This window comes from Tyto alba, unplaced genomic scaffold, assembly GCF_018691265.1.
Source record: "Tyto alba isolate M040663 unplaced genomic scaffold, T.alba_DEE_v4.0 Super-Scaffold_30, whole genome shotgun sequence".
Lineage (NCBI taxonomy): Eukaryota > Metazoa > Chordata > Aves > Strigiformes > Tytonidae > Tyto > Tyto alba.
In genome coordinates this window covers 7,210,307-7,238,288 of record NW_024881305.1, presented here as the reverse complement: position 1 = coordinate 7,238,288, position 27,982 = coordinate 7,210,307, and the positions used below count along the sequence as shown (strand labels likewise).

The window sequence follows — 27,982 nt, the reverse complement described above, 5'->3', positions numbered from 1 at the left end:
ACTGAAGGATTAAAGCAAGGAAGGGGTAGGACCTTCCATGAAAACTCAGTCATTAGTGAAGCCCGAGGGTAGATGCAATTGTTTTCTGTTTTTTCCTCTCTTTGATGACCCAGTTTTTTAATCTCATCAGCACCAGGCTTCGGTGTTAATTTTTAAATATGCTTGGGTAACTGAGAACATTAACTATTCACGATCTTATCTTCAATAGCTGTTGGTTCTCTGACACTGTGCCAAGGCTGAGATGTACATAATGAGCCAGGGAGAGCTGAACTTACCAGGGAAGGCAATAGCTGGTTTTTCCTGAGCATCTTGTTGAAGTGATCACAGGATGGGGTGGGGTTCCACAACACTGACGCTCCTGGATAAATCAAGGCTTGCGGGGCAGGCCCGTACCATGGAGGCCATCCCCCTGCCATCGCGGTGGATTGAAAGTACCTAAGAGCCAGCAAGAAGCTGGGACGTGGGGAATGCTGCGGACACTCTATGAATGCTTCAGCTCCGGTCCCAAAGCCCGACGCAGCTTGCGAACACGAGGGGAACCTCCTGAGCTGGCTGGAGGTGGCGGGCGGCTCTGCCGTCCCCGGAGGAAGCCCTGGTCACCAGGCACGTGAGCTGATGAACACAGAAGTCCGGAGCCTGCAGGCAGAGGAAGGGCAGTCCTTTAGCTCTTGCTCTGAAGGGAGACGACAGAAGTCACGGCGTTTGCTTGCAGCCTGGCGTGGCTTTGTGGATGTTTCAGCGTAGGACCCACGGCCACGCCGCGCTCCCCCGCGCGCGGGGGCCGCGGGGCAGCGCTGGCCCACGCACCCCAGGCTGCCCCGGAGAGCCGGGCAGGGACCCACGGCGAGGCCCCGGCTGCAGAGCCTGTCCTACAGCCGCTCCTGGGAGCTGCAGCCGGACCAAACTGGTCCCCCCCGGGCAGGGGGGCAGAGCCCCGCGCTGAGGCTGCCCTGGGCTGCGCTCCGGCCTCTCGCACGTCAGGCTGCGCACACCCAGCTCCCACTGCCCCCGTCCCTGCGCGCACAGCTCGCTCGTCGGCCAGAACAGGGGACGAGGCGGCTTCGGGAGCTCGGTTAGCTTGGGAAAAGCCACACGGTGCCGAGAGCTGTGCGCAGGTAAAACGGTGAAGCGTGCAAAAGGGAGCACAGGAGAGCAAAGGTGATTAATTATCAGAACATGAACCAGCACAAGAATACAGCGAGAGAAATCGAGTAAGTCATTCAAAGGAATAAAAAGAACTCACACCGGCTTTCAGGAGGATTGGTAGCTGGTGGGGTGGGCGGCACGCACCTCTCCCCTCCTGCAGCACCTACGCAGGGTCATGCTCTCGCCAACTCATTCGTGCTGACGATTTCTTGCTGGAAAGAGAATCCCTTTGGTCCTTCAAAGGATCCGAGTAGCAGGACAGCGTTGGGAGCACGGCCATCCGTGAGCCTCCTGGCCCAGAGTGGACAGCACCGTGGGAGAAGAGCCGCACATCTTCAGAAGAGGGTACGGGGTGTTTCCTACAGGAAAAATGAAACACGAATCACAGAGTGAGAGAATGGCTGAGGTTGGAAGGGAGCTCTGGAAGTCACCTTGTCCAGCCCTCTGCTCGAGCAGGGGCACCCGGAGCCAGCTGCCCAGCAACATGGCCAGACAGAAAAGTTAACTGTATGGTTTTTCTCTACGAAAATTAAATATCCTAGAACAAAATAAGTTATTTAATATGCAAACTAACAAAGTTACGCTGGATGCTCAGTGTATATATCATTTTATTGAACAAGGTTATATTACAATAGACAAACATATATTACACATGCTATACAAAATATACAATCTTATGTGAAAAAAATATAAATAGACACTAGGAAATAGCAACAGAGAACAAGAGCAGCTTTGCTCACACTGTCTTACAAACCCCCAGCTCCTGCACTGGTAGTACTTTGGCATTGATTGAAGAAACTGTTTGCATTCACTGAAAACAGAATGGCCACGCTGACCTACCTGTACCTCCTGGAGGAAAGGGGACAGAAGAGAGACCTGATTTTTTCTGCAAGTCTACCTAGGAAGTTTTTCCACAATGCTAAGCACAGCAAGGTGTTCACCTACTTACAAGCTTCTGCTATTTACAACCAGCTTATGGACTTTAAAGAAATATCACTGCTCACAGAAGGATGCAAATGTCCTCATTCATAATGGCAGCTTTTGCAGGTCAGAATCTCACAGAAATCAGTGCAGCTTTAGCTCCCAAATGGCTTTGAGAGCTAGCACTTCAGTTTGTTCTGGTGCAGACTGCATCAACTTTAAAGCCTTGGTCCTGGCCAAGCGCATCTCACCTACCTAAAGGGAATTCAGTGGCACCAGGGAATTGTGCCCACAGCACGCCCAAGGTCTGGACATCCACAGCTGGACTGAGACACATCTGTCTTAGCTCAACTCCACTGAAGAGAGGGATGAAAGAAAAGCTAACAAGCATTTGCCAAATGGAGACGGGCGATGGAGCACAGAAGGGTGCCCTTTTCCCCCCGGGGGAAATCGTGGCTCTGCACATGCCGAGCACTCGGCCACAGCAGCCTGGGTGAGTAGCTGGAGAAAGCAGAAAAGCAGCCCAAAAGGACGAGGCTTTGCTGCTGCTGCTGCAGTTTCATGACATGACCTTTCTCATCTGGATTGAAACTGACAGTACTGGGTTCCTGCACCAGAGATAACTTTGGATTGAAAATAAGCACCACGTCTTAAATGCTGTCTGGAAAGAAAAAGCCTGGAGGAAATAAAACCAGAAAGAAAGGAACCCAAGATTCTTCTTTTAGCATGTATGTTATTAAAACATTTCAGGTAACTAATAAAGGTAACTAATGAAGTTTGCGCTTCCTCTGTCTCAGCAAGTACTCTATTTTCAAAATTGAGTGGTTCCCTGCATATTGTTTCATTTCTCACATGTCAAATACTTAAATGTTTAGGCCACAATGAGGTCTAGGGAACTATTAGAGAGTTCAACAGGGCAACAATTTTGACTGATATTTTACAATAGAAAAGGACACAAGTGTTTTATACTACACATGCCCAATTTATCTGGTGTTTTTCATCACAACACTCTTTTTAAAAGTTCACTTAACTGTCAGCTAGGAAAAACACATGGAGACATCTCTGCAACATACATAATACTAAGGCTTTTTTTAAAGGTAAGAGCTTAGAGATAAACTGCTGAAAGAAACCACTCAAAACTCCCATCTTACAGCTATTTTACCAAATGACCCGAAGGAAGCATTTTGCATACTGTCCTTTTGGATTGCTATTTACAAGAACACCTGGGAAGCTGGATACTACAGCCTGGAACACAGGTGAGCACTGCTTGGTTTACCCAGGGTCTGTTGGGCTTTACGCTCCACTGGACAAGACAGGTGCCTCACACAGAGATTTAAGGACTCTCTCAACACTTAAATGGGTCAAACTTGGAACTCTGCTTATGTCGTGAACTGGATCAGCTTGCAGTCAGGTCAGCCAGGCTTAATGCATACAGAGTTGTATGGAACAATGAAATTCATCAGTATCACAAGTTCACCACATACCTATAGTAAATTCACTTCTTGCCAAACCAAAGGTAGCTCTATCCCATCAGAAACAAGCTTTCAGTCCCACCAAAAAACCCCATATGGCTTGATATGCAGCTGTCAAGACTAACAGTATGATACTTTGGCATAATAAAAAACATATTTACATTACAGCCAACACATTTATATGCTTAGTGTATACAAAATATTTATAAATGAAAATTTATTTACAACTAGAGTCCATTATTCATAGGAGAAAACAAGCCCCAAAGTTAGACTGGTAACAGACGTCTACCAACAGTCTAAGGAACAAAAAGCTGGCCAAGAGTTTTATGCTTACAGTTACTGGGGAATTCCACAAGGAGGCCCTGAACATTTGTTTTCAAGCAGACAATGCGGTGTGAAATAGCTACGCACTCTTGAGAGATTTTCAAAGCATGCACCAACACAAAGGCTGCTTCCAGCATCAGAATATCCAAGTTTTAATGCTGTTCTTGTAGATATCACTAATCATCCATGTTTTCTCTGTTGCACATTCCCATTTTCCAATATACAGAAATCCAAGGAAAAAGGGCATGTGCCACCTCCTGCTAGGGAGTGTGACTCTGTTTAGTCAGCCTGTAATTGTAGACACATGTACACAAGCATCTTTGGCCTTGGGGTTAGTCCTGAGGTAGTAAATACAAAAAGTCAGTTGATACGGATTTGCTTTCAAGACTTCATTTTAGTGTCTTACGTAGTTTCACTATAGTCATGAAGGTTCCGTGTCCTATTAAAATCAAAGTTATGTTCACGTAACCTGTGGCAGGGTCTGGGTGAAGCAGCTTGTTCCTGGTCACTGTCAATAATGCCCTCGCTTCGAAGAGGTCGTGGGGTCTCACGGGCCGACTGCTGATGCAGAAAGTGGGAGTGAGAGAGCGCAAGGTCTTTGTTTACTCCCCACAGAGGAAGCTGAAAGGGTTCTGAGGAAAAAAGAATTAGAAGATGAACAGGGGTGAGTTCATGAGAAACACACTCAAATTTTAGACAGATTTTTTTTTTTTTGAGTTGTTCAACTCAGCAATAACAGTCTTTCTGAGGTTGTTTTCTCTGTTTTTGAGAGCATAATTCACTGGATGCTCTCCCATTTCAGCAGTCTGCTACAGTAAGCAGAAACACACACAGTTTCAGTGTGAATTTTTAAAAGGGCTACCTGGAATAAAGTCAACATAAAAACAATCAATATACTGAAAAAAAAAAAAATAATCTTTTGGAGTTCTTTGAAACTCAGGCCAGCTCAAACAGAAGGGCTTTCTGAATTTCTTATGTAAAGCTTTAAGTCTTGGCTAATAGTTGCCCCTGAAGGACATGCGAAGGATCACATTACACAAGCTTTAAGAGATGAACTGCAGATTAAGAAACACCATTTTTTTTAACATCATCCTCTTCAACTCTTGGGTGCCAGATGCAAATGAGGGCGAGTTCTGAGAACAGGTGATTAATAAACAGATGAGTTACTCCACAAACTACGGTCACTTGAAGAATTAGCTGTGTGTCAATAGTGAAGGGCAGCACAAGGAAGGCCAGAGTTATCAGGGAATGCGAAGCAACAAAAGGGAAAGTGGGACACTCACCATTCATCTGCTGGGAGGAGATTTTCTTTTCACTTATTTTGTCATGGTTGGTAAGGAAGACAGCCATATCTCTGTCTGCTAAGAGATTATCAAGAGTACTGGTTTCGTGCTGGGTGCGTGCTGCATACGTTTCCTTAGGCATCTGCACCATGAGATTAGGGAGAGTTTGATCCAGAGGGTCCTCTTCTGTGATGTAGGCATAGGGACAGTACTCTCGTGTCCTGGAGTAGATGTTTGCATTGTCGTAACAGTCTGAGCAGATCACCAACGGTGCTGCGCCACCTGATAAACAGTGGAAAACCAAAATGCTCTCAAAGAGGATAGGGATGCTTGATTTCCACAGCCTCTTTCATGTCTCAGTATGATTATGTATTACAGTGGCAGAGTTTGAAGGGCCTTTGTACAGTTAATGTGGTAACAGAGTACTCAGCCTGACTGTCCACTGAAGTCACACGAGAAACGCTCCAGGTTCCCCACCATCCAAATTCTCAATAGCACTGCACTGTCGAGGCTGACCAGAGGAAAGTCATGGACATGGGCGAGAGCAGCCTCATCTTTGCTCTCCTGTTTCAAGGACAAAAGGGTTCCAAGCAGGACCAACCATCTCGGGATCCAGGCTGAACCAGCCCTGGAATCAAACCAGGATACCTGTCCACATCAGCTCGTGCTCTGGTACCAGGCTTGCACCCTGCAGGCCCACACACCTCAGACCAGATGAGAAAGTGGTCACTGAGTTGAGCTGCTTCTCAACTCCTTCCTGATACAGACTCTGGTGTAGCAGGACTACAGACTAGAAGGAACGGATCGTGGGACAGATGGGAAAAACCTCACACTGAAGGATCACTTTTGAAAGCCAGCCTATAGAGGACTGGATGGCTCCTCAACATTTGGATGGTAAAAAATAGCATCTTCCTGGACTCAATGATCAAATATCCTGAAAAGTGTCCAAACAAAGTAGGGAAACAGTGTAGACTCTTTAGTTATGATTTTAGCAAGCGGACTGTATGTCTGTCAGAGGCAGCAATTTTATGCCAAGGACAAAAGGTACTGCAAGTCATCTTCCAAGAAAATTTTATTTCCACTTCTATTGCCTGGACTCTTGAGATGCCACAGGAAAGAAACAGCATAAAGATCTACCTTGACATTTAACCTAGGAATTATCTAATGGCATCCTCAGCTTGCTGAACAGACCACAAACCCAGAAGCAAAGACCCTCAGGCGGGAACTGTACTACTCTGGCACCTGCAGGACAGCAGTCATGCCACCTGCACGCGAAGGCACTCACAGCAGATGTGAGCCCAGATGTTGCTCGACCAAAGATTAAATGACATGCACGGAATGCAGAAGCCTTGGTAGCAGAACATAAACACGAGAAGAAAAACAGGAGGTGCCTCAAACCCAGAACAATCAATGGAAATTTTCAGATCAACCTGAATCCTTCTCTAGGAAAAGCCACCCTTGACGTTAACCCGCGGCACTGCAGTAGCGCTGCCAGCTCTGAGGACCAGGCTGTGCACTGGCACCCTGCTGAAACACCAGCACCACGCGGGAGGGCTCTGCTTACCATCTGTGCCTTTGTGCACGTAGCCACCAGCTGGAGGCATGAGCTGCTGGTGGCTTCCCGCCTCCGAGTTACTGTAGCCTTCCTGAGGCTCTGACAGAGTTCCTTGGGAGGACAGATAGCTGGGAATGTCTGCAGGCAGGTTCATCTCCTCTGCAAGGCAGAATTAACATCAGTGACATTAACAGCTAAGCGTGAGGATATCAAGGTGGTACCAACAGTGTTACCCACATCAACAAAAATGTCATCCAGAATGTCAACTCAGATGTAATTACCTTTTTTCTGCACCAGTGATTACAAATCCACATAGCCAGTTCAAAACTAACAGGGCCAGAACGGGAACTTATGCATATTATTCCAGGGCCTGAAAATATTTGTAAGTTTACTAAAATATTTATTTCCCTTTACTGTTTTCCCTCACTATGGAATACATAAATCTAGTGTATAAGGAATAAAATTAACATGCTTTTGGTAGTTAAAAAAAAAAAAAAACTTTTTAAATGAAGGAATTTGAACAAATCCCGGAGGAGATTTTAGAAGTCAAGCTTCAATTCTTCAACCTTATCCATCTCTAATGAATCCAGAAATTTCACCATGCAAGTGTTTTAGATTAAAAACAGGGCCGAGAACTCTTGCTTTTGCACTTTACCTGTGTTCGTGATGCTGTAATCTTCACTCTTCCTTCTCATGTGGTAGATCACAATAACCCACACCAGGGACGTTCCCACGACGCAGCACACCACGACAATGATCACAATGCCGACTGTTGTCCAGCCGTCCTCTTCGTGGACGATGCCACCCTGGGAAGAATCACAGTTTGGGGACGCCAGGACGTTTAGGTAAATATGGCCACGCTCAGTGCCCAGTGTGTTGGACATAATGCACGTGTACTTCCCAGCATCCTCTAGTCCAGCATCCACAATGATAAGGAGTTGATTTGCCGCAGCAAAAAAATGCCGTTCTGTCACTGTGAGAGGGCCATCGTCTTTTGTCCAGTTGAGGCGAGGGGCAGGACTGCCACCAGCTATGCACTGCAAGACAGCAGTTTCACCTCGGGTTACCGTTCTGTCTTCCAGGGGCCTAACGAAGGAAGGAGTTTCTGTGACAGCAGAGGAAAAAAAAAAAAAAGATAAAATGTAAGGTAACTCAATTGTGCAACACCAGTGTGCACTATGTGATTTTTAAAAATCTGATCTTACAACCCGAACTTAAACCTGAGCAATGAAACACAGGATTTGGGAAAGCCTGAGTTCAGCTCTTCCCTGGAGCACTGCAGCAAACGCAGGTACAGCAAGCATCCCCCAAAATCACAGTAGCCACAGTCTACTTTATGTATTCCAATTCTAAATTTGCATATGACCATAATGTTAAAAGTCAGTGTCTTCAAAAAATACTGCACTCTAGAAGGAACTGTCCTTCCATTATCACTCAGCATAGTTCACGTTACCTGTGACTAGATTTGCTCGAAGGCAACACAAATAACCCTTCTAGTCTACACTGCCCCTCTGTTCTCTCCTGCAGAGATCATACCAACTTCACCGGTCCGCACTGTAGCTTAGCTTCTAAAGCTTCACTGTTCAAAAATCACCTCAAGTGCTGCTCTTCGTATTCCAACTTCATTCTTTAGGACTTAGCTTGCTCCTTACACATAAGCTACACTACCGCTGCGGAAGTGAAGGGATCCATCTGCAAGCACAGATTAGCACACCACTTACCTAACACAGTCAGCGTGGCGTTTGCTGACAAACCACCCGCAGGGTTTTGTGCCATGCAGCTATAGATGCCCATGTCTTCTATTTTTACATTTGCAATGAAGAACACATCATCCTCAGGCATGACATGCATCCTCCTCTCTCTTGCAGCGGGGAAGTCTGTGCCACCATCTTTCTGCCAGGAGATCTGTGGAGTCGGGTGGCCCTCTGCAGCACACTCCAGCCGGGCCATGGCCCCGGTGCGGATGGTGAGATCCATGGGGGTTTTCAGGAAAGAAGGTAGCTCTGGATCAAAGGAGACACGTTTCAGTATTTTCAGTCTCAGGGGAAAAAGAGCAAGAGCTCCACAGCACAGAGAACATCTGAAAACAAACACATCTGAAACACAGCCATACTTCTCCCTAGCAGAGAGGGGCAGATTCTTCTGAAGAACTGCACAAATTTTCCGTGGTCATTTCTAAGAGTCTATCCTGCAAATTTAAATACAGTATCTACAGTGTTCATTTAAGATTATCTGAAGGACAACATTTCTCATGGGGAAAATACAGGGAAAAGGTTTAGCCTTCTTCATAAGCTCTCTGTCACTCTTTTTCTTCCCTGGTAATAGGAACTTCCATTTTGCCAGTCCAAGTCTGCATTATCTGCTCCGGACTAGCAAAAGTGACACAAGCACCTCTGCTCTCAGATACAATGGGGATCAGTGATCTACTGACTGATGCCAGTAAAATAAATAAATGGAATCATTATGGCTAAAAACAGAGGACTTCATAATTGATTTTCCATTTGTTTCCAGTCCCAACAGTTATTTTTAGTTGAATCTTCCCTAGCTTTACAAACAGGGGAAAGGTGCTTAGTTCCGAAGAGACAGCAGAGGGAGCTTTTAGTTTAAGAGACTTCTACCTCCACTTAACTAGATGACCAACTGTGCTATAATGAAAGCATGGGAGATATGTGCCCCTTTCAAGAAGTGAACAGAAGGCTTTTCACCTGCAAAGAAGTGTCCTTCCTGCTTTATAAAAAGATAATTGATACCTCTAAATACCAGTGAGACAGTCTTGCAAGACTATTTTGGGCCAGCTCTAGTGAAAAAGTAGACTTGTAGCTATTTAAATAAAGCATTAGGTTAAAAGCGTTTCTCCTTTGTTGCCATTATTGCTCACCATTGACTGTCAGCTTGGCTTTGTTGGAATAATTGGAGCCAAAGTGATTGGTGACAATGCACTGATACTTCCCTTCATCGGTGAAATTCACATTGGAAAGGTGCAGGACAGTGGTATACTCAACCACCTCACCACTTTGCTGCTGATATCTGGCAAAATTTTCAACCTCTGCATCATACAGTACTTCACTGTCTTTACGCCAGGCAGTGGACATGGGTGAATCACTGCTGCTCACAGCAGTGCAAGTCAGAGTCACATTCATGCCTCGCAGAGCAACTGTGGTCTCGGGATGCACTCTTATCTGCGGTTTAGGGAAGTTATCTGAAAATGAAAGCACCACAATTAGTTACTTTCCTCTTCAACTTGCAATTAATATTGTAAGAAAATTCACTCAAAAGACAACGTAAGCAAAAAGCAAGCTTTGGAAACAGATGTCCTGCCTGAGGTGCAGATATTCAGCTGTTTTCAGTTGGAAATCAAGCTGTGAAAGAGGATTAGAACCACAGGTAGGCAATAGAGAATAAGCACTGAAAACAATCAGCGTGGAAGCATGGTCTTGAGCAGTGCCCTGCATTTTGTACAACTGTCTGGAACTTGCTATATTTAGATCACACACAAAAGCCACAGTCAGCTGAAGAGCTAGGCTATTTTACAGAGGACTGAGACTTATTTTCAGATAGTTTAAATATCCTGAAAAGCCTTTAAGTTCTATAAATACAAAGCACAGCAAGCTGGCAGTTCACTCTCTCTCATCCCACTCGATGAGAGGTTATTTCAATACCTATTATTTCAGCAAAGACATTCTCGTAGGCACACGCTGCGTTCAGTGTCAGGCACCACTGTGATGATATTAGAATTGAGTGGTAGGTGCTTGCACCTACATGATGATTATTGTGGCCTTCACCACCAAGAGAATGAAAGAACTGCGTACCCACAGGTAACACTTATCAGATTGCTCACCCAGAAAACAGAACACCAGACTATTTCCAGATCTGCCACAGGCTTCACACATGACTGGGCAAAGAGTCTCTCAGTCTTCCATCTCACAGTTCAGTTACAAAAATAAAGCAGGCTTATGTCTGAAACTGTGGTGGCAGAGACCAGATAAACATTACAGATACGGAGCATCAGAAAAATGTGCCAGTGTGTTAACTACTCTAGCCTTGCTGGTATGGACAAGAACCAACAAGGAAGTGTCAAACAGCCCTCCCAAAGCCAAAGGCATTCACAGGCAGGGAGAATGGAAGCATAATCAGTTTTTAACAGTAACCTAAATGAAAAACAATGCAGTCTCACCAAATCACTCCCTTGGGTTATCTTCAGTGCTCAAATACAACAAAACAGAGCAAAGAGACACAGAATTAAATCCCAAACTCCAAAACAGACATACACAGGCCCACAAGCACGTCATGGCCAAGCCCAAGTACCTCCAGCAGTGCCACAGCCTGATTTCAGAAAAGTACCTGCACAGATTTGCATTGCCATGTGTTTATATCAAAAGTCATTAAAAATACAAACCACAGACAAAGTCACCAGGGTCCACACTGAGAAGGCTTTGTCCTGCTAACCATTCGGGATGAGCACAGCTAACGTTCACAGCCTGCTGTAAGCGGCTGTCAGTGAGCCACTGCGGCAGCCACTTCAGCTGGCAATCACAGAGCAAGCTGCTAGTGTTCAAAATGCTGCAGAAACAAGGCAGAATAAGTGTGATTAAAGCTTATGTATTTCACATTCCTACACGTGATTTCATGCAGCTAAACAATTTAAAGCTTATACATTCAGAAATGTCAATACTTACAGTTTTCTTCTATGCCTATGGGTATTTATTATAAAATGTTAGTTATATATGCTGTAAACAATCCAGAAAATCCTTCCCTCTACATCAGCATTAAAACCTTATATTTCTTTTTAATTCTGAAGAAAATAACCTCTGATTTTCAACTTCTAAAAAAATGTATTAAGCCTGTCTTCACAATTATCCCACCCATCTTTAAAGCAATTAAAAGGAACATAAGGCTGAAGAGCAGCTCTATGTCTCAAACTAAACACATTTGCTATTATGAAATGAGTATAAGCTTCAATACTCATTTTCAGGCCAGCTAATAAATATTTAAGAATTGAAGTGATTTGTTTCATACAGGTATCTACTGCCAATTGTTTTTTCTGCTCCACAGAAAAACTGCAAACAGGAAGCAATAACAGGTCACTTTTTCCCCACCACCTGCTTTCAAGGCTTCCTAAATGTTATGTATGAGTATGAGTGACTGGAGAAAGCCCAGTATTTCAACAAGCGATCTGCCACTTGAGGAGTCCAGTGGTGAGAGGAGAGGCACGCAAACAAGCCAGGATTCCGTCCTGCTGTTTGCCCATACATACCAACAATTCCTCAGTTCTAAGATACAGCAGAGAAGGCAATGAAAGTCTTAACACCTAAGACATGTCTCCTCAAACTGGCAAATCCTGCAGACTAACTCCATCTGGCCAAGATTAACTAATTGAGTAACAGTTTTAAAACAGATTACACGATATTCAGTGACTTTAGATAAAGATGACTGCGTTACAGTAGGGTTAGTCTTGAGTGTGAAGGTCACTTCACATTATAATATTTTAAATGTCTGAAGATCACAAGAGGCTCTAGCATCTTAAGCATCTGCTGAGCAAGTAAAAATTCTTGACTAGCCGTGACTTTTAAAGCCTTTCCCTAGTCCCAAAAATGGGAAGACGAAATGTAGGGTTAGCAAACCCACCTGACAGATTTCTAATGAATTATTTCTTTTGTTCACTATCTACACGCTAGCACGTGCTGAACTTGATGCAAAATCATAAGATATGAAAAACCTAATGGTTCAGCATTGCAAGAAAAAATTATTTTCTCATAATTGCAACTAAGGAAATGGATGTGCAGATTTCATCAAACCTTAAATCTAAGTATACTGCTACTGACTTTAAGTTGATAATTTACCAGATCTGCTTTAAATATTCCACGATGAAAGCAGACACACTTCAGTCAACCCTACAACAACAGATGGATTCTTTACAACGTAGGACTTGTAAAGAATCTGTAAATAATTGTCACGAACTTACAGCTCCTTCAGGTGAGCCTGGGCAAATGCATTTTCTTGGATGGACATTACTGCATTGTTGCTTAAATCTCTGTGAGTTAAGCGAAGAGAACAATAACAGGTAAGTATGATTTCATATGCTACCTTCAGTTAAATTCTTGAAAATTTGACAGAGAATACAAGGGTGAAGTTGACAAATAATTAGAAGTTCTACAAAGTAAAGTACTTACAGATGCTCAAGTCCTTCAAGACCAGAAAACGCTTTTTTGGTAATTGACTTAATCTGGTTTCCTTGCAAGATTCTGAAAAACAAAGCCCCCCCAGAAACCCATCTAAATGTCAATATGAGCTCACAAGTAAGACCAAAAAGAAGTTCCCTATGACGTTTAACTAATTTTTTTCTAATTCTAGCTGAGCTAAAAGATCAAATATTACTTTGAGCTTAAAGGCTCAAATAATTTTCCCAAGAACAGGGTTTCTTTTCCATTCTTAACTTGGAGATTTGGGTTAGAGATGTGTCAGAAGATAAAGTAAGTCAGCAGAGTGAAACAGTGGTAAGTGGAACTTGGGAGTGGAGCAGTAACTTCCTAGTAACAATCTGCCACAATCACATTAGTTCCCGAGACTGCACCCTCGTACTAAGCTGTTTGTTATAAGCCATGTCTGCAGCTCCACAGGATGGAGCTTCTTACAAAGCACAGGCACTGGATGAAAAGTGCATAGTCTAAGTATGGAAAAACTGTTAATTCAGTAGTGTTTCATATTTGTTCAAAAATACTTCGGTGGGTTTTCCTTATTTGTTTGTTTTTTTAATAAGTGGTAACTTTTACCCAAAGTAAAGAAGCGGTAGAAGTGACATCACAGAGCAGGACTGGGCTAGTCAATAATAAAGGCAGTCAAATACTTATGCTTAATTTCTTCAAATTGGTGCTGCAAGGTGATCCAGTGCTACACAGATCCAATGCTCCTGAACATGGAACCCAAGCCTGTATCAAGAGGCTGTAGCACGCAAGTGGGAACACACTGGATCCAGCTGCCAACAAGAAAGGCTTTCTGTCTCGTGTCATTGATTTACAGTTACTTAATATTTTGCACTCTCCCTTTACTCCGCATGCCTGGGGAGTACCACCATTTCAATGGTTTGTAATACATACAGCCTATCCAGCCTGCTGAGTCCCACAAATGCTTCATTTGCATCTTCTATGGCCCAGGAGATCTCATTGTTCCGCAAGTCCCTGCAGGAAAAGAGCTTTGTTATAAAGCAGCCTTGTAACCTCATTATGACCACTGCTAGTGGCGAGCTAGGGAAGAGAACTTACTGTTGTACAGGCCAGCTACGGTGTCCTGGCACCGTGTCACCTGGAGGTCACTAACCTTATACAAAATAAGCTTGTCAGAAGATGAATATCCCATTTCAGAGATGCAAGGGAAAACAGAATTATTCAAGATCAGTGCCGCAGACAGAACCACAAACAAATTCCACAGTACAACTTCTTGATGTGGTATTTAAGGAAAGACCCAGTCTGACTAGCACTTGTCATGTGATGGACTATTTACCAGAAACTGGGAGAGGCTCCTGAAGCAAGCTGGTTCATGTAAGTGAATTAACCAATACACTAGCAGCATTAATCTTCCTGAGTAACAGGATTATAATAGCATTAGCATATTAAGAGATTACACACAGGTTACAGTGTAAGGCTGCCAGGCACAAAGTAGTAGATTTTCAGAATGAAATTGATGTTTTGCTCACAAATCTCGTTACCAGCTAATGGGATTTCTGTTTGACCTCTGCACAGCACTTCGGCCCCTCATGTAGAAGAGTGGTCCAAACAGCAAATGCAATGTAGTGATAGGGTTTGGAGAGGGTTAAATGCTTTTTAGAGAAAAGGAGAAACAAATTCAGCTGTATTTTTAGCCTGAATGGCATGAACTGAGCCAAGAGTTTCCAAAGCCACAGTTTTCATCTGTTTTGATACCACTGTGCACAGAAGCCCCTGCAGACAGGAGTGTGTTTAAAGGAAACTACACCCATGAAAAATAGCCTGTACTGCATTCTACCAGATATTACACGCATCAGTTTGATGGAACTTCCAAACAAGTCAACTGACAGAGAACGCTAGCTACCTGTATAGGCAGTTGCATACGTCATCTCACATAAACACTTCTTTCCTTGTGCTAATGGTGGGAAAATGAAGCATCTGCTTTCCCTTGGGTGAAACTGTAAACTGTGTAGAATACCATCCTGGAAGAGACTGGGATCAACCTCCAGGACATTGTCAGTGGTAACATATTATTTTCTTATTTTTCTTACTTTGAAATATGGAAATCTTGTTCTTAACACTATACAGCAGTCATTTCCACAGTTAATATATATAGGCTTTAAAGTTTAGGACAAAGAAAATAATTCCTTGCTTCATGCATCACGAGGTTTTGATAAATATGGCCTTGATACTTGCTCACATTAAGTATTCTCCTCTATGAAAATTATTCAAGCTAAATAATTTTAGCTTGAACATGGATGTGATCTAATGAATAATGACTAGATGAATAATATGCAAAATTTATTTCCAAGTTGTTAATTCCTGTGATTTGAAATTTGTTTCTAGAACTATCTCCGGGTCTGCTTCAGTTTTAGACCGTGAATGCTGGAGGAGTTTCAATGCCAAGCTACTCACAGTAAAGTAAATAATGTGGCAAGATGTAAAACTTCAGTGTTATTCTTAGATAAACCTTTAATCCTACCTTGCTCTTATTACCTTGTAGTTAATATACAGTTTTACAGTTTATTCTTCTTAATTAAAGCTACACTGCAGAATAGCGGCAGGAGCTGAACATACAGGGAAATACTTACATCAGCCTTAGCACTGAAACAACTGGTATACAAACAACAATGGAACTAATCCAACAGCAACAAGTATCTCCTGTTGTTTGAAGTATTTTTACACTCCACTACTCTGACCACTTAGCAAAATGAGCGAGCAACCCAAAAGAAAAGCCCCTCATTGTGTGAGCCGCAGAGTTGGCTCCTCATGCTTGGCTGGGCACGAATGCTTGGAGCCTTGTTAATCACCACTGCCCTCAGCCCTGCACATTCCAACCCCCAAGCAAATGGCCAGCCCCTCGGCTGCTGACAGCCCTGAGGAGCCCAGGAAAACCTACTAATTAATCTGCTCTTGTTCTTTTTCATGCTACTCTAAATCTAAGAAATTAGTTTTAATTATTTCATTAAAAGGTTGCATTAAGGTTAACAGAATATGACTGCTTACATAAATCTCTCTGGTGAGTTTGCTTATTTAAGCATTTATTTAATGAGCTGACAGAGGGGTTATAAACTTTCACTCCTTTCTCAACTACCATTGTTTGGGATGATTGCAACTGTTCAGATCTTCTTGGGACACTTTTTTTTTTTTTTGTTATTAAAAGCCAGGACTGAGTCTTTTCTTGTCAGAAATATCAAACAGCTGCAGCTGCTACCAAAGGTCCTGGCAAGTGCAGAGCCATGCCTCTGACAGCAAGAAGTAACCCTACACCCCTCCTACACGCTACGCCTACCACACAAGCAGGGTGGGCTAAACCCCACCTTCTGCAACCAAAGGGGCTCACCGCTTGGTTTTTGAGGTTCCAACCCTAACAAAACCCTCTGGAATAAAGAGACATCCAGGCTGACCATTCGCTCTACAGCTGCCACTTACACGAGCTGACCACCCACATCTCCTCAGAACCAGTATGACAGGCAACTGGGCACTCACGGTCACCAAGCCACTGTTGCCTATCACCACTAAAATTAAGAGGTTGGTTTGTTTTAGCTGGGCCAGAATCCTGTTATCTCGGCAGACCAAAAGATTATCAGCCCTGCCACACCTGCAGGCAGGACAGCACACAAGAATTCCGATCTCAGGCTTGCACAGGGCAATGATTGCTGCCTTTATTTTCAAAAGCTTCACTGCATTGAACAGATTTGAACTAGACGTTTTCTGTACTTACAAGGTTCGAAGATTTGTCAGACCTCTGAACACTCCATCAGCAATGTGACTAATGCGATTGTCACCCAGGTTTAGCTTCTCCAATAAACCAAGTCCCACAAAGGCAGACTCCTTGAGGCGAGTTAGCTGGTTATATGACAAGTCTCTAGAAACATTGAACATGCACTTTAAAGGCAAGTAGGGGGGGATTAATTATGAAGATACTATCAAACTTGATTAACTATTGCATTTTAATTAATTTCTCTAACACTTGTAACTAAAATACACAGCATTACCATGGGCATAACAAGGAAACTGAGTACTTCCTTTGGTAATTCATTCTTGCTACATACGTGCTATCCAATCTGTTATTGCAACATTACAAAATCCCCAATGAAAAGCAGACCAGGACTTACAGCTCAGAAAGTCTCTGGCAGAACTCCCACGCATCTGGACTGATCCTGTTAATGGCATTCTGGCTAACATAGAGTTGTTGCAATGTCCGCAGACCATACAGCCAGCCCTTGTTTACTTCTGTTAAGTTATTATGTTCCAGTTCTCTAAGGGATGAAAAGGAAAAACATTTGCCAAACAGATAATCAATGGAACATATATTTACAAAATTTCACCTTGTGGATCTCAAAATTATTTACTAACATTAAGCCTCAGGCAACCTGAAATGCATGACCATATTAATTCCATTACAACCAGAAGAGTGAACTGAAGTACATGAAGAACGGATTAAGTCGACAACAGCTGCAGTGTGATTCAGAGGCAGAAGCAAAGCTGTAATCTCTGTTCTCAAAGATTACTACTTTTTAAAAAATCTTTTGCTAACACTGCATGGCACACCCTTGCGCCATCTCTGTCGAACAGTCACACGGCAAAGCAGCATCCCATGTTAGGGGGAGTGCAAAAGGCAACCAGCAAAAAGCAACCTACAGAGTCTGATCACCAAGTAGGAAGAAGTTGGGGAGAGAGCCAATACCTTTCCACCTCTGAAATACCAAGATAGTGGGAAGATACAGATCTCTAAACTCATTTCCCTTGATGTTCATATGCTGATGAGCACAGCACAGCCTCGATGTAAGCAAAGCCATACAGGACACAACCCTCCACAGCTAGGGTCCCTAAAAGAAATTCCATGACTAGGCATACTCACAATTCTTCTATATTACCCAGGCCAAAGAATGCTCCATCCATTAGTCTGCTAATCCCATTGCGCTGCATTTTCAAGGATTTTAAGGATTCCAGTCCTTGGAATGTAAGACTTTCCACTATTTTAATCCGGTTCCTTTTCAGTTCCCTTTTATAAAGATGACATTCAAATATTAAGACATCTTTTGATAAGCACCACTTTGTGAATGTCAAGAACACATACTGAGATGAACAACACAGCTGTAAACACCATGTTTTTAAGCTTTTAAAACTGTTACTTACAGAAACTGCACGTGAGGCAATTTGAAGATCTTTGGTGGAATCACACTAATCCTATTTCTGTTCAGCTTTACCACCATTAGTGAGCTAGATAAGTTATCAAGACAGCCTGCTTCTAGAGTAGTTATTCTGTTGTTACTCAGATTCCTAGGAAAGGAAGAGAGGCCTTTCAGAACATGAAGAATTTTAAAAACACAACTGCACAAGCACTTCGGAGCAACCACTTATTATTAGAACTCAAGTTCCTTGTGAAGTCACATCACAAATCTGAATTCTGGTATACTAAACTAAACCTTTTTTCCCCAAAGGAATAGGTGCTAGGAGCTGATTTTTACTGCATGTCCATGCTTCAGCTAGACATGGTTAAGACAATGTCAACAGTGATCTACTCAAAACGGGCAGAAGTCATTCTGTGTCCCTGCTGGCTGAAGCACCTGCACTTTGACAACAGCAGCTACTGTTTGCCACACTATTTGAGAAAATGCAATACAGATTGGTATGAAAAGTGTTTTATTTAAAGCACATTTGTAGCTATGTTAAGCACTGCTACCAGTTCAAAACCATGCAATAGTGCCTACTTTAAGACAGCAACTTAGAGTAAATGAGGTCTTCAACATTATTGCCGTAGAGCCAGGAATCCCAGACATAACAGATCACTCATACTTACAGGTACTTCAGTTGCATCCGTGGAAAAGAAGAAGCTTTAATTTCCGAGATAAGATTAGAACTAAGATCTAGATTTTCCAATGAAAGGTAAACTTGGAGCTGCTCAGCATTTATTTCTGGAATGGTATTGTGTACCCTGAAAAATACCAGCAACAAATATGATTATCAAAACATCCCATCCTTCAAGTTGCACAGCTGAAACAGCTATAGGATTCTGTCTATCAACTTCATTAGCAAGACTCTTAAATGGGACACATACCACACACTTCCAAGTGTTAATTCCTAAAGCAATACTGAAAATCCAAGAGCTATTTGCCACCTTGACATATGAATAGATTCAAATTCTGGGGCCTGTAGTCGGGCTGTTCCTTGTGGGAACTGTCATTCCTAGACTGAATCCCTCCCCTTCAAAGCTGCCCGCCTTGGTTGACTGCATTTTATTGGTAATTTAGGGTGACTTGATAGTCTAACTGATTTGTATTTCTTTAAAGAGTGCTTACATAGTCCCTAAAGCAGTTTAGATGAGTAGCTTTTCGAGACAAAAGAAGCGATGTTTTCCTACAACTTGATAGCAGAACTCCAATATAATTCTGCCATGTATTAAACAAGAAAAAGGCAGACAAGCTATTACTTACAATGAGAGAAGAGTTATATTAGAGGTTGTTTCTCCAAAATATGGAATTTCACTTAGCTCATTGTAATTCATTTTCCTAAAAAAAAAAAAAAAAAAAAAAAAGCAAAACCCAGAAAATATTATTGGCACTTCAAAGAGTAGAAAAACCCTTCTGTATCCAACAGAAGTAACTCATATCACAGAACACATTTAACAATTTTGTTATGTTAATAATACTTCCTAGCTTACAAAAAAGATTCCCTAAAAGCTTAAATACTAAATTCAAACAATTTAATAGCGAAGCATGCCAGTTTTTACCATTTTCACAGATACTATTACTTCCCCTTAACTTAGAATCAGCTACAGTCATAACACATCATATTTCTTTTTAAAAATACTGGTTGTCTTTTATGACAAAGTTTTCTGCTCACAAAGCACCACTTTTATACCTAAAGCATGCTGCCAACAGAGAGTCCACTTTTAATTAACTGGCACTGAATATTTCTATCGTCAGACCAGATATCTAGACATGCAATGAAATATGTACTAATTACAATCAGGTAGGATATCTTTAGAGTTAATCCTCATAAAAAACAACTTACACTTCTTGTAGTGTGTGAACAGACAAATCAATGCTCCAGTTGGATGACAATAAATGATTATGACTTAAATCCCTAGAGAACAGAGAGAAAAGTTATTCTAGCTCTTGGAATAAAAAACCCACATGTATGCTTTATGCAACTTAAACATTTTAAACCATATTTATGATACATACAATTCCTCCTTCACCAAAGGAAGCAGAGATTCCTCCTAGCTTGTTCTAGTGGTCACTCACAATAAAAATCCAGACAGTTCTATTTCTCTGTTTGAATCAAATAACTTTGATAAAAAAGCTTCTTGAAAGAAAGGTCAGAATGCTCTGGTCAGGTATTTCCTCTAAATCATAGTTTTACAGACAATACTTGCCTATCACCAAAAAGAAAAACTTTCCAGGGACACGAAAAGAATTTCTTACAAAATGCCAGTTACTGAACTGTTTTCTGTATCAACAACCCTCATTTTCTCAGCCTGCTCTGCTTTTCAAAGACGCTGACTAGTCAAGGCAGGCTTATGCTAAAGGAACAACATACACACAATTACCAAACAAGCTGGAGGGGAGAGAAACATGAGGCTGGGAAGCTTAGAGAAGGCATGCTTTAGTGCCAGTTGGTTTTGCTTATAGGAAACAAATGGAGGAGATGAATTGTTTCAATGAGCAAAAGAGTCGTTAAATCTGGTTTTAATGCCCATACTGGATGCTGATGCTATTCCCATTGCTTTAACTTTAAAGCAGTATTTCACTTTTGCCTTTGACTTTGTGCATGAAATGTTACAGGAAAAAAAAATTTAAAAAAAAGGCCCACTTCTGAAAGCTAACTCTTTGGGCACAGATTACCTCTATTTTGTGCCATGAGTCAAAGCATAATCAAAAAAATCAGGTCTGTTATGGAAACCTGGTTCTAGCCATACCAGTGAGGACAGACAGACGTCCCACCAAACAGTGAGAGCAACTCAGCCCTTGGATGCCTTTCTGGGACAAGCCCGGAACGGAGATGAACCCCTAAGTTGTTGCCAACAGCCTGAGCCATTGTGTGTTGAACAGGCACCGCCACCGAGCTCCTGAAACACGGCCGATGCCCCCGGCACGCTCAGAAAACTGTTGATAGGTGCATATATAACTGGACACTGACCATTAAATCAAAAAGTCATTCTCTGCTAGCTAGTTGTGCCTGCCTGTCAGCGAGGCATCATGCTTCTCACTCCATTTCCAGTTCTGACCTCAAGGATATAGATATTATGAGCTATTTTCAGCAAAAGCTGTTCACCTCCTGATGAGTTCCCCCGATAAGGTCCTATGACACTGATTCTCTTTCATGATTACAGAAGTAACAGTACATATTTATTACAGCCAGTTTTAAGATTATCCGGCAGGCTGCAGCTACACTGACACAGGAGATAAAATTATCCTTTAAGAACAAAACTACCATGTATCTGTTCAAAAGAGTACTAAAATGTCAATTAATATTGAAATGTCAAGAGTATTAAAATATCAATTGATCACAGTTAAAAATATTTCCGGTGACAACGAGGCCCGGGCAGTCACAGCACCCACGCGCTCGTCTGCTCTTGCAATAGCTTTGGGCCCGTGATCGACTTCAACCACAGCAAGGGGCAAAGCTGTGCAGGCACGAAGCTGCCCCAAATCCGTGAAAGAAATTGTACCGGTGCTCCTGCTGAAGAAGGGGCTGCAGCACAAATCTAACCCTCGCCGAGCACCAGGAAGTGTCCGTCGGTGCGTGTTAACGGTGCCACAAGAACCCTCCATGCAGGGGAGACTTGCCGCTAACCAGAAGACAACCTGAGCAGGACCCAGTTTTATTCACCCCAGTGCTCATGGCACCACCGATATACTTTTGATCTGTAAGACCAGAATCTACTGGGAGAGAGCAAGGACTTGACAGACTATTTGTTGTTAACTTCCACTCAGGCTCAGCAATAAAGATACCGTTCTAGCAATGAATTATTAAAATCCTGGGTGTCATGGCAAGTCAGACAGTTGTTAATGTATTCTTTTAATTACATCAAGATGTAAATTATACAGATAGAGCAGCAAACAGGTTTGCAAGCAATTATTCATTCTTACAGTTAAAAAAAAGACTCAAGAGAACCTGGAGAAGAAAACAACGCACATGCAGCCACGGAAGGCTGCTCTGCAGGCCTGCTCCCTCAACGTACGTAGTCACCGAGCCAATCCCACACAGCAGTAACGCATAAACCCGAGCGAGTGTGAGCTGCTCCTGGAGCAGCCTTCCCACGTCACGGGAGGCTCTCGGGCTGCCGGCACCCACCCTGCCCACGGCGGCTGGAGCCCGGCTCAGCCCTGGGAGCCATCGGTCACACCGGAGGGGGCAGCCAGTGCCAGCGCCGGCCCCGAATCCCAGGGGAAGACTCTGCCGGATCTTCCAAACGTGCAGGCACCCCGCCAGCGCTGAGGAGACCAATCTCGGTCAGCAGTGGGGTTAACCAGACTGAGGAGTACTAAGCCACACTATTTCCAAAGGACCTGAGTGCAACCCACGGCGGAAGGCCGAGACGGCGGATGCAGAAGATAACAGCACGCTCTTCAAGGTGTCCAGATACTACAGCCGTGAGCAAAACCGGGCCGGGGGTGCTGAGGCAGACCAACCTGTGTGTCAGGCATGGTTAGCGGGCACTGACAAAGACCTCGGGAACCAGATTAATATGCAAAGAAAACAGAAACTTGATTTTTCTAAGGCTTTCAGGAAGAATATCATAGAATAGAAAATTTCAGTTGTAAGGGACCTACCATAATCATCTAGTCCAACTGCCTGACCGCTTCAGGGCTGACCAAAAGTTACAGCACGTTATTAAGGGCATTGTCCAAATGCCTCTTAAACACTGGCAGGCATGGGGCCTGGGTGATGAGGACCTGCGAACATTCAGGTATCCTCCTCTCAGAAGCCTACTGTCTTACTGCTAAATTAGAAATTAAGACTTTAATTTAGAAAGTTCAGGAAAGTATTTCGGTATTATTACTCAGATTTAGACTACAACAAAGTTTTCATTAACAGGAAGTTCCCTTTCAAGAAGCTGGGTATAGTTCACACTTAAAACAGTTCTGGCAGTATTTTTATCTAGTTACTGTTACTGATACCTTTTTATATAGACTGATCACTAAATACAAAGTGAAATACATTGTCTGATTTTCTGTGTTTATGGATCATTCAATCACACAGCTAGGATTTCTGCTATTATGCAGAACCAGATATAATTCCTTTGCTCTGAAAAAGGCAAAACAGAAGAACCTGTCATTTTAGAAGAAACTTGCGTTTTTACTGTGAGGCCCATATTATGCAAGATACAGAGCAAACATGCAAAATTTGTATTTTAGAGATTCATCTGGTACTGTATATAAAATCACTTAAACATTCATTTTGAGCTGAAGTGGTATTCATCTCAAGTAAATAAAACAGAACACACACACCAAACTGATTACTGTATACTTAGTCCTGGAAAATTATCTTAATTCAGTCCAGCTGAGCGTACCCTCTTCCTCCCCATGGCATGGTGCTGGTACAGGTGTTGACACAGCAACACAGGCAGCCATTTGAGTCGAAAATACATAAACTCACCCGAAAAACCTCATGAATGGAACTTGATGAGCTAATTAGCTGATACCCAATCTACTTTTACTCATTGTCTCCCTGGTTAAGAGGATATATAAACTCATTTTCAGGCACTAGAAGGAGTGATCACCAGCATCGTCCTTCCCCTTCTTCCTGCAGATGACTGCCCTACAACCAGGGCTTGCATTCCTTGTTCTACGAAGTGTCATGTTAAGATGAAGACATATCAAAAAATATTCGCTAATTCCTTGACTTCCCTACCCTTTTCATCACTTGCCAGGTTATCCACAAAACATATGTAATTTAGCAGGAAAAACGAAGTAACAGGTGCCTGAATACTTCAGTCATGAAAACAAGTTCTGAAGGTGCTCTCTTGGCCTTATTAAAATCAAAAACCCAACCCCCCCACACACTAGAAGCAGCACCTGCAAGTAGTTTGAGTTTGGAAAACCAAGAAATTTTAGTCTTCAAAGTTAGGTGAAATGATATCACAGAACTAAGAGGGAAAAGCACATCAGGGCCTTTTTCATGTGACAAAAATTAAGCTTTGATTAATTTTAAACAGCTTGTATGCATTATAGCTCACTTAGATTCAGAACCACTAGAGTAGTAAAGAAAAAATGTCAACCCCACACACACTCTTTGTGTGCCAAAATCCTGAAAGCCTCAACAGAGGACATACACAGAACAGATTGAGAGCAACCCTGTGGAGGACTTGGGCATATGTTGGTTGATGAGAAGCTCAACGTGATCCAGCAATGTGCACTCACAGCCCAGAAAGCCACCGGTACCCTGGGCTGCAGCCAGAGCAGGGGGGGCAGCAGGGCCAGGGAGGGGATTGTCCCCCTCTGCTTCGCTCTGGGGAGACCCCCCTGCAGTGCTGGGGCCAGCTCGGGGGCCCCCAACAGCAGAAGGACACGGAGCTGCTCGAGCGGGGCCAGAGGAGGCCACGGAGATGCTGGGGGGGCTGGAGCAGCTCCCCTGGGGGGCCGGGCTGAGAGAGTTGGGGGGGTTCAGCCTGGAGAAGAGAAGGCTCCGGGGAGACCCTGAGAGTGGCCTCCCAGGGCTTAAAGGGGGGACAGGGAAGGTGGGGGGGGGGACTCTGGGTCAGGGGGTGGGGGTAGGATGAGGGGGATGGTTCTAAACTGATTGAGCGGAGATGTAGATGAGATTCTTCCCTGTGCGGGGGGTGAGGTGCTGGCCCAGGGTGCCCAGAGCAGCTGTGGGTGCCCCCTCCCTGGAAGGGTTCAAGGCCAGGTTGGACGGGGCTGGGAGCCCCCTGGGCTGGGGGAAGGGGCCCTGCCCGGGGCAGCGGGGCTGAGACTAAATGATCTTTAAGGTCCCTTCCAACCCAAATCATTCTATGATACAGTTAATTATTGTTTGCAGCATGTCAGATTGCATAATGTAGCAGAGTGCCAGCACCGCTTCTTCCCATTGCATCTCACGCCAAGCAGTTCTAAACACACCCTCTATCAGCTTGGGGAGAGATACAAGTATTTGTTGAAGCTTGAAAACTTGCTCTCCAAACAGCATGGATATTGTTTTGCTTATTAGCCGCCTGATGAACTGCCAGCTCACTTTTCCAGGCACTGACACCCTCCCTGGCAAGCTCTTAAGTTAAGATATCCTTGGGCCTTTCTAAACAGAGAAGGTTTTACACACAAGTTAGGTGTATTTCTGTGCCGAAATACACGTTTTCTCTGAAACATTTCCAACTGCTTACCATGCAGGGAAAGAGGAGAACTATAGAACCACAAAGGGGCAAGAAGGTCACAAGCTTCCTTAGACACGCTGGGTTTTTAATACAGATCAGACTCTTGCGTCCTGCTAGAGGAAACCCTGCAGTTAACTGAACAGGGGTTTGTATGTTTATACTATCTTTTAAACAGGCTTTTTTTTCCTCTTGGTCTGGAATAACCTCATTTCTATCAATCGGGAAACATGATCACTCCAAGAGGGCCCGAGAACTCCTCTGTGCAAAAAAAGTGGGTTTTGATACCCCTCATACTTCAGCACCTCTTCTACCCAAGCACCCTGTACCCAAAGGCGACAAATGCGAACAGTAACGGCCAAGGAAGGATAAAGGTGTCCAGCACTCGACCCTGTGCGAACACTGTTTAGCACATTATCTAATTAAACTCTTGGGGGCAGAGACTAAGGTTGTTTTGTGGGGGATTTTTTTTGGTTTTTTTTTTTTTTTTAAAAAAAACACGGGCAGCAAATGCCAAGGGGAGTCCACGGTGTTTTTCCTGAGAGAAAAGGAGGAATCCACCGAGTTGCCAAGCGGCAAAGCGCTGCAGAAGAACTGAGACGCGGCAGGAACTGCCCCTGCACGGAGCTGAAGTCAGGGGCTGGCAGGAGTATTTCCAAGCACAATCCTACAGCCCGATCTGAAAAAACACGAACCGCTGGCACAGCCGGCGCTCCCCGCAGCCTGCTTCTGCCTCCTCCTGCTCTCAAGCGTCACCGGCACAGCGGCAGAGCGGCCCGAACCACGCGGCCCGGTGAGCCCGGAGCACGGGCCGTCCTCCAGGGCGGCAGCGGGGCCGGCCGCTCCCGCCAGCCGGGGCCCAGCGCCGGCCCCGGGCCACCCACCCGGGAACACCGGCACCGGCCGCCGCGGCCCGCCCGAAGCCGCACTGCGGCGGTCCCGGGGCCCGCTCAGGGCCCGGCCTCGCACAGCCCCCGCCGCCCGGCCCGGCCGCGCCCCCCGCGCTCACTCACAGCCCCGTGGTGCCGGCGGGCAGCGGCGGGATCCTCCGCGGGCCCGGCCCGCCGGGCAGGCGCTGCCGGCTGCAGTCCAGCAGGCCGCGGCGGCAGGAGCAGGGCGCGGCGCAGGGCTCGGCGGCGGCCGCCCGCGCCCACAGCGGCGGCACCACCGCCAGCAGCAGCAGCAGCAGCAGCAGCAGGGCCGGCGGCAGCGCCCCGCGGGCCGCCCGCTCCCCCGGCCCCGCACCCCGCCGCCCCGGGCCCGCTCCCGGCCCCGCGCCCCGCATCCCGCGGCACGGCCCGGGCCCGCCGCCGCGCCCCGCCCCTCCGCCACGCCTCAGCGCGCAGGCGCCGAGGGGCGGGGCTGCGCGCGGGGCGGGGAGCCTAGGGGGGCGGGACTGCGCGGAGAGGACGGGGCTCCGCGACGGAGGGGCGGGGCTATTTGAAGGCGGGGCTTAGATGGGCACGCGCGCGTGGGCGGAGCCTCTCGGGGGCGGGGCGCTCACAGCCCCGCCCCGTCCCCGCCTCAGCCCGGCCGCGGGCCCCGGCGCTTCTGCCGCTGTCGGTGCCGCCGGTTCGCGTCCCGCCGCCGGCGGGTCTGCTCGCGTCCCGGGGGCTGACGGAGCGCGCCGTGAAGGCTCGTCGTGCCCCCACGGGTGTTTGTGCCCCGCCACGTCTGGCTCACGTGGGCTGTGGGTTAACCGCCCGCCACGCTGCGTGTGCTGAGCAGAACCCCGCGGGGGGGGAGCTGTTTCCTCGCGGGAGGGAGGCTGCCGCTCCCACGGCTGTGCAGCTCCACGCACCCGCTCCGGGCCAGCGTGTGCTGGTGGAGGGGCGCTGCCTGGGGAGCCCCTTGGCCCGGGTCTGCGCTGACAGCCCCCCCCCGGTCACACAGCCCCCCAGTTCCAGCAGCCCCACAGCCTCCCCAAGTCCCACAGCCCACAGAGGTCCTGCAGCCTCCCCAGCCCCGCCAGGTCCCACGGCTGCTGCCGTCACGCGCCCGGGCACCACCAGCACCCAGCCCTGCTACCAACACCCGCTCACAGCCCGCAGCAGCCAAACCCCCGGGCACCCCAGCCTGCCGCCGCGCGCCCTCTGTAACCCATCCGCGACATTCACGTCCCGCTGAGGGGCTTGGGCCACCCCCACGCCCCACTGCCGCGGGTGGTGGTGGCTCACTGCCACGGCCACAGCTCCACGCCAAGCCCCTGAGGGCTCTGCGGAGCCGGACCACAGGTGCTGAGTGTGTGCACCCCCAGATTCAGTGGGAAGCCATTAGGTTTGAGGGGTCTCCGTGCTGGGGCGGTGACGGGAGCCCCGGGGGCCGTTCGTGCTGTTCAGGCACTGCCGCCTCGTGGTCCTGGCCCCGGCTGGGAAGGGACCCATGTGCAGGATGGCCCTGCTCTCCCGGGGTCTGGCTGCCCACCACAACAGGCCTTGGGTGGGCCAGGCGTGGGCACCGTGCTCCCCGACACAGCCCTCGGTGCTGCAGCGCGAGGCCAGGCCATGGCGGGCGGCAGGGTGGTAACTGGTGGCAAACCCAGCCCGCCCAGTCTGTGCAGGGCTGCCGGAGGCTCCATCCCAAGCGGGCTCACAGAAAACATCCCCCTCCCCCTCGGGTCGGGATCTGTGGCTCAGCAGTGCCTGCGAGCAGGGCAAGCCGGGGCTGGGGCTCGCAGCGCCGGTGGCCCTGGGCCAGCCCCAGCTTCCCCGGGCAGCCCGCAGCGAGGCTGGGCCAGCCTGGCCGCGGGGGGAAGGCGAGCT

At 46.0% G+C, this 27,982-nt stretch overlaps 1 protein-coding gene across 1 annotated transcript; it reads right to left on the bottom strand.

Annotated features, from left to right (window-relative positions):
• Positions 1 to 1,736: 1,736 nt before the first annotated feature.
• Positions 1,737 to 26,371, bottom strand: LRIG2 (leucine rich repeats and immunoglobulin like domains 2). Its single transcript, XM_042799947.1, has 18 exons — positions 26,234 to 26,371; positions 19,922 to 19,993; positions 19,342 to 19,416; positions 18,708 to 18,842; positions 18,044 to 18,187; positions 17,766 to 17,909; positions 17,020 to 17,163; positions 16,626 to 16,769; positions 13,796 to 13,876; positions 12,872 to 12,943; positions 12,664 to 12,732; positions 11,098 to 11,261; positions 9,580 to 9,900; positions 8,423 to 8,704; positions 7,357 to 7,806; positions 6,711 to 6,860; positions 5,147 to 5,428; positions 1,737 to 4,495 (listed from the first exon to the last, which is right to left on the bottom strand). Exons 3-18 carry the CDS (start codon positions 19,410 to 19,412, stop codon positions 4,266 to 4,268), a joined length of 2,883 nt encoding a protein of 960 aa, XP_042655881.1. The 5' UTR covers positions 19,413 to 19,416; positions 19,922 to 19,993; positions 26,234 to 26,371; the 3' UTR covers positions 1,737 to 4,265.
• Between the last annotated feature and the right edge of the window lie 1,611 nt (positions 26,372 to 27,982).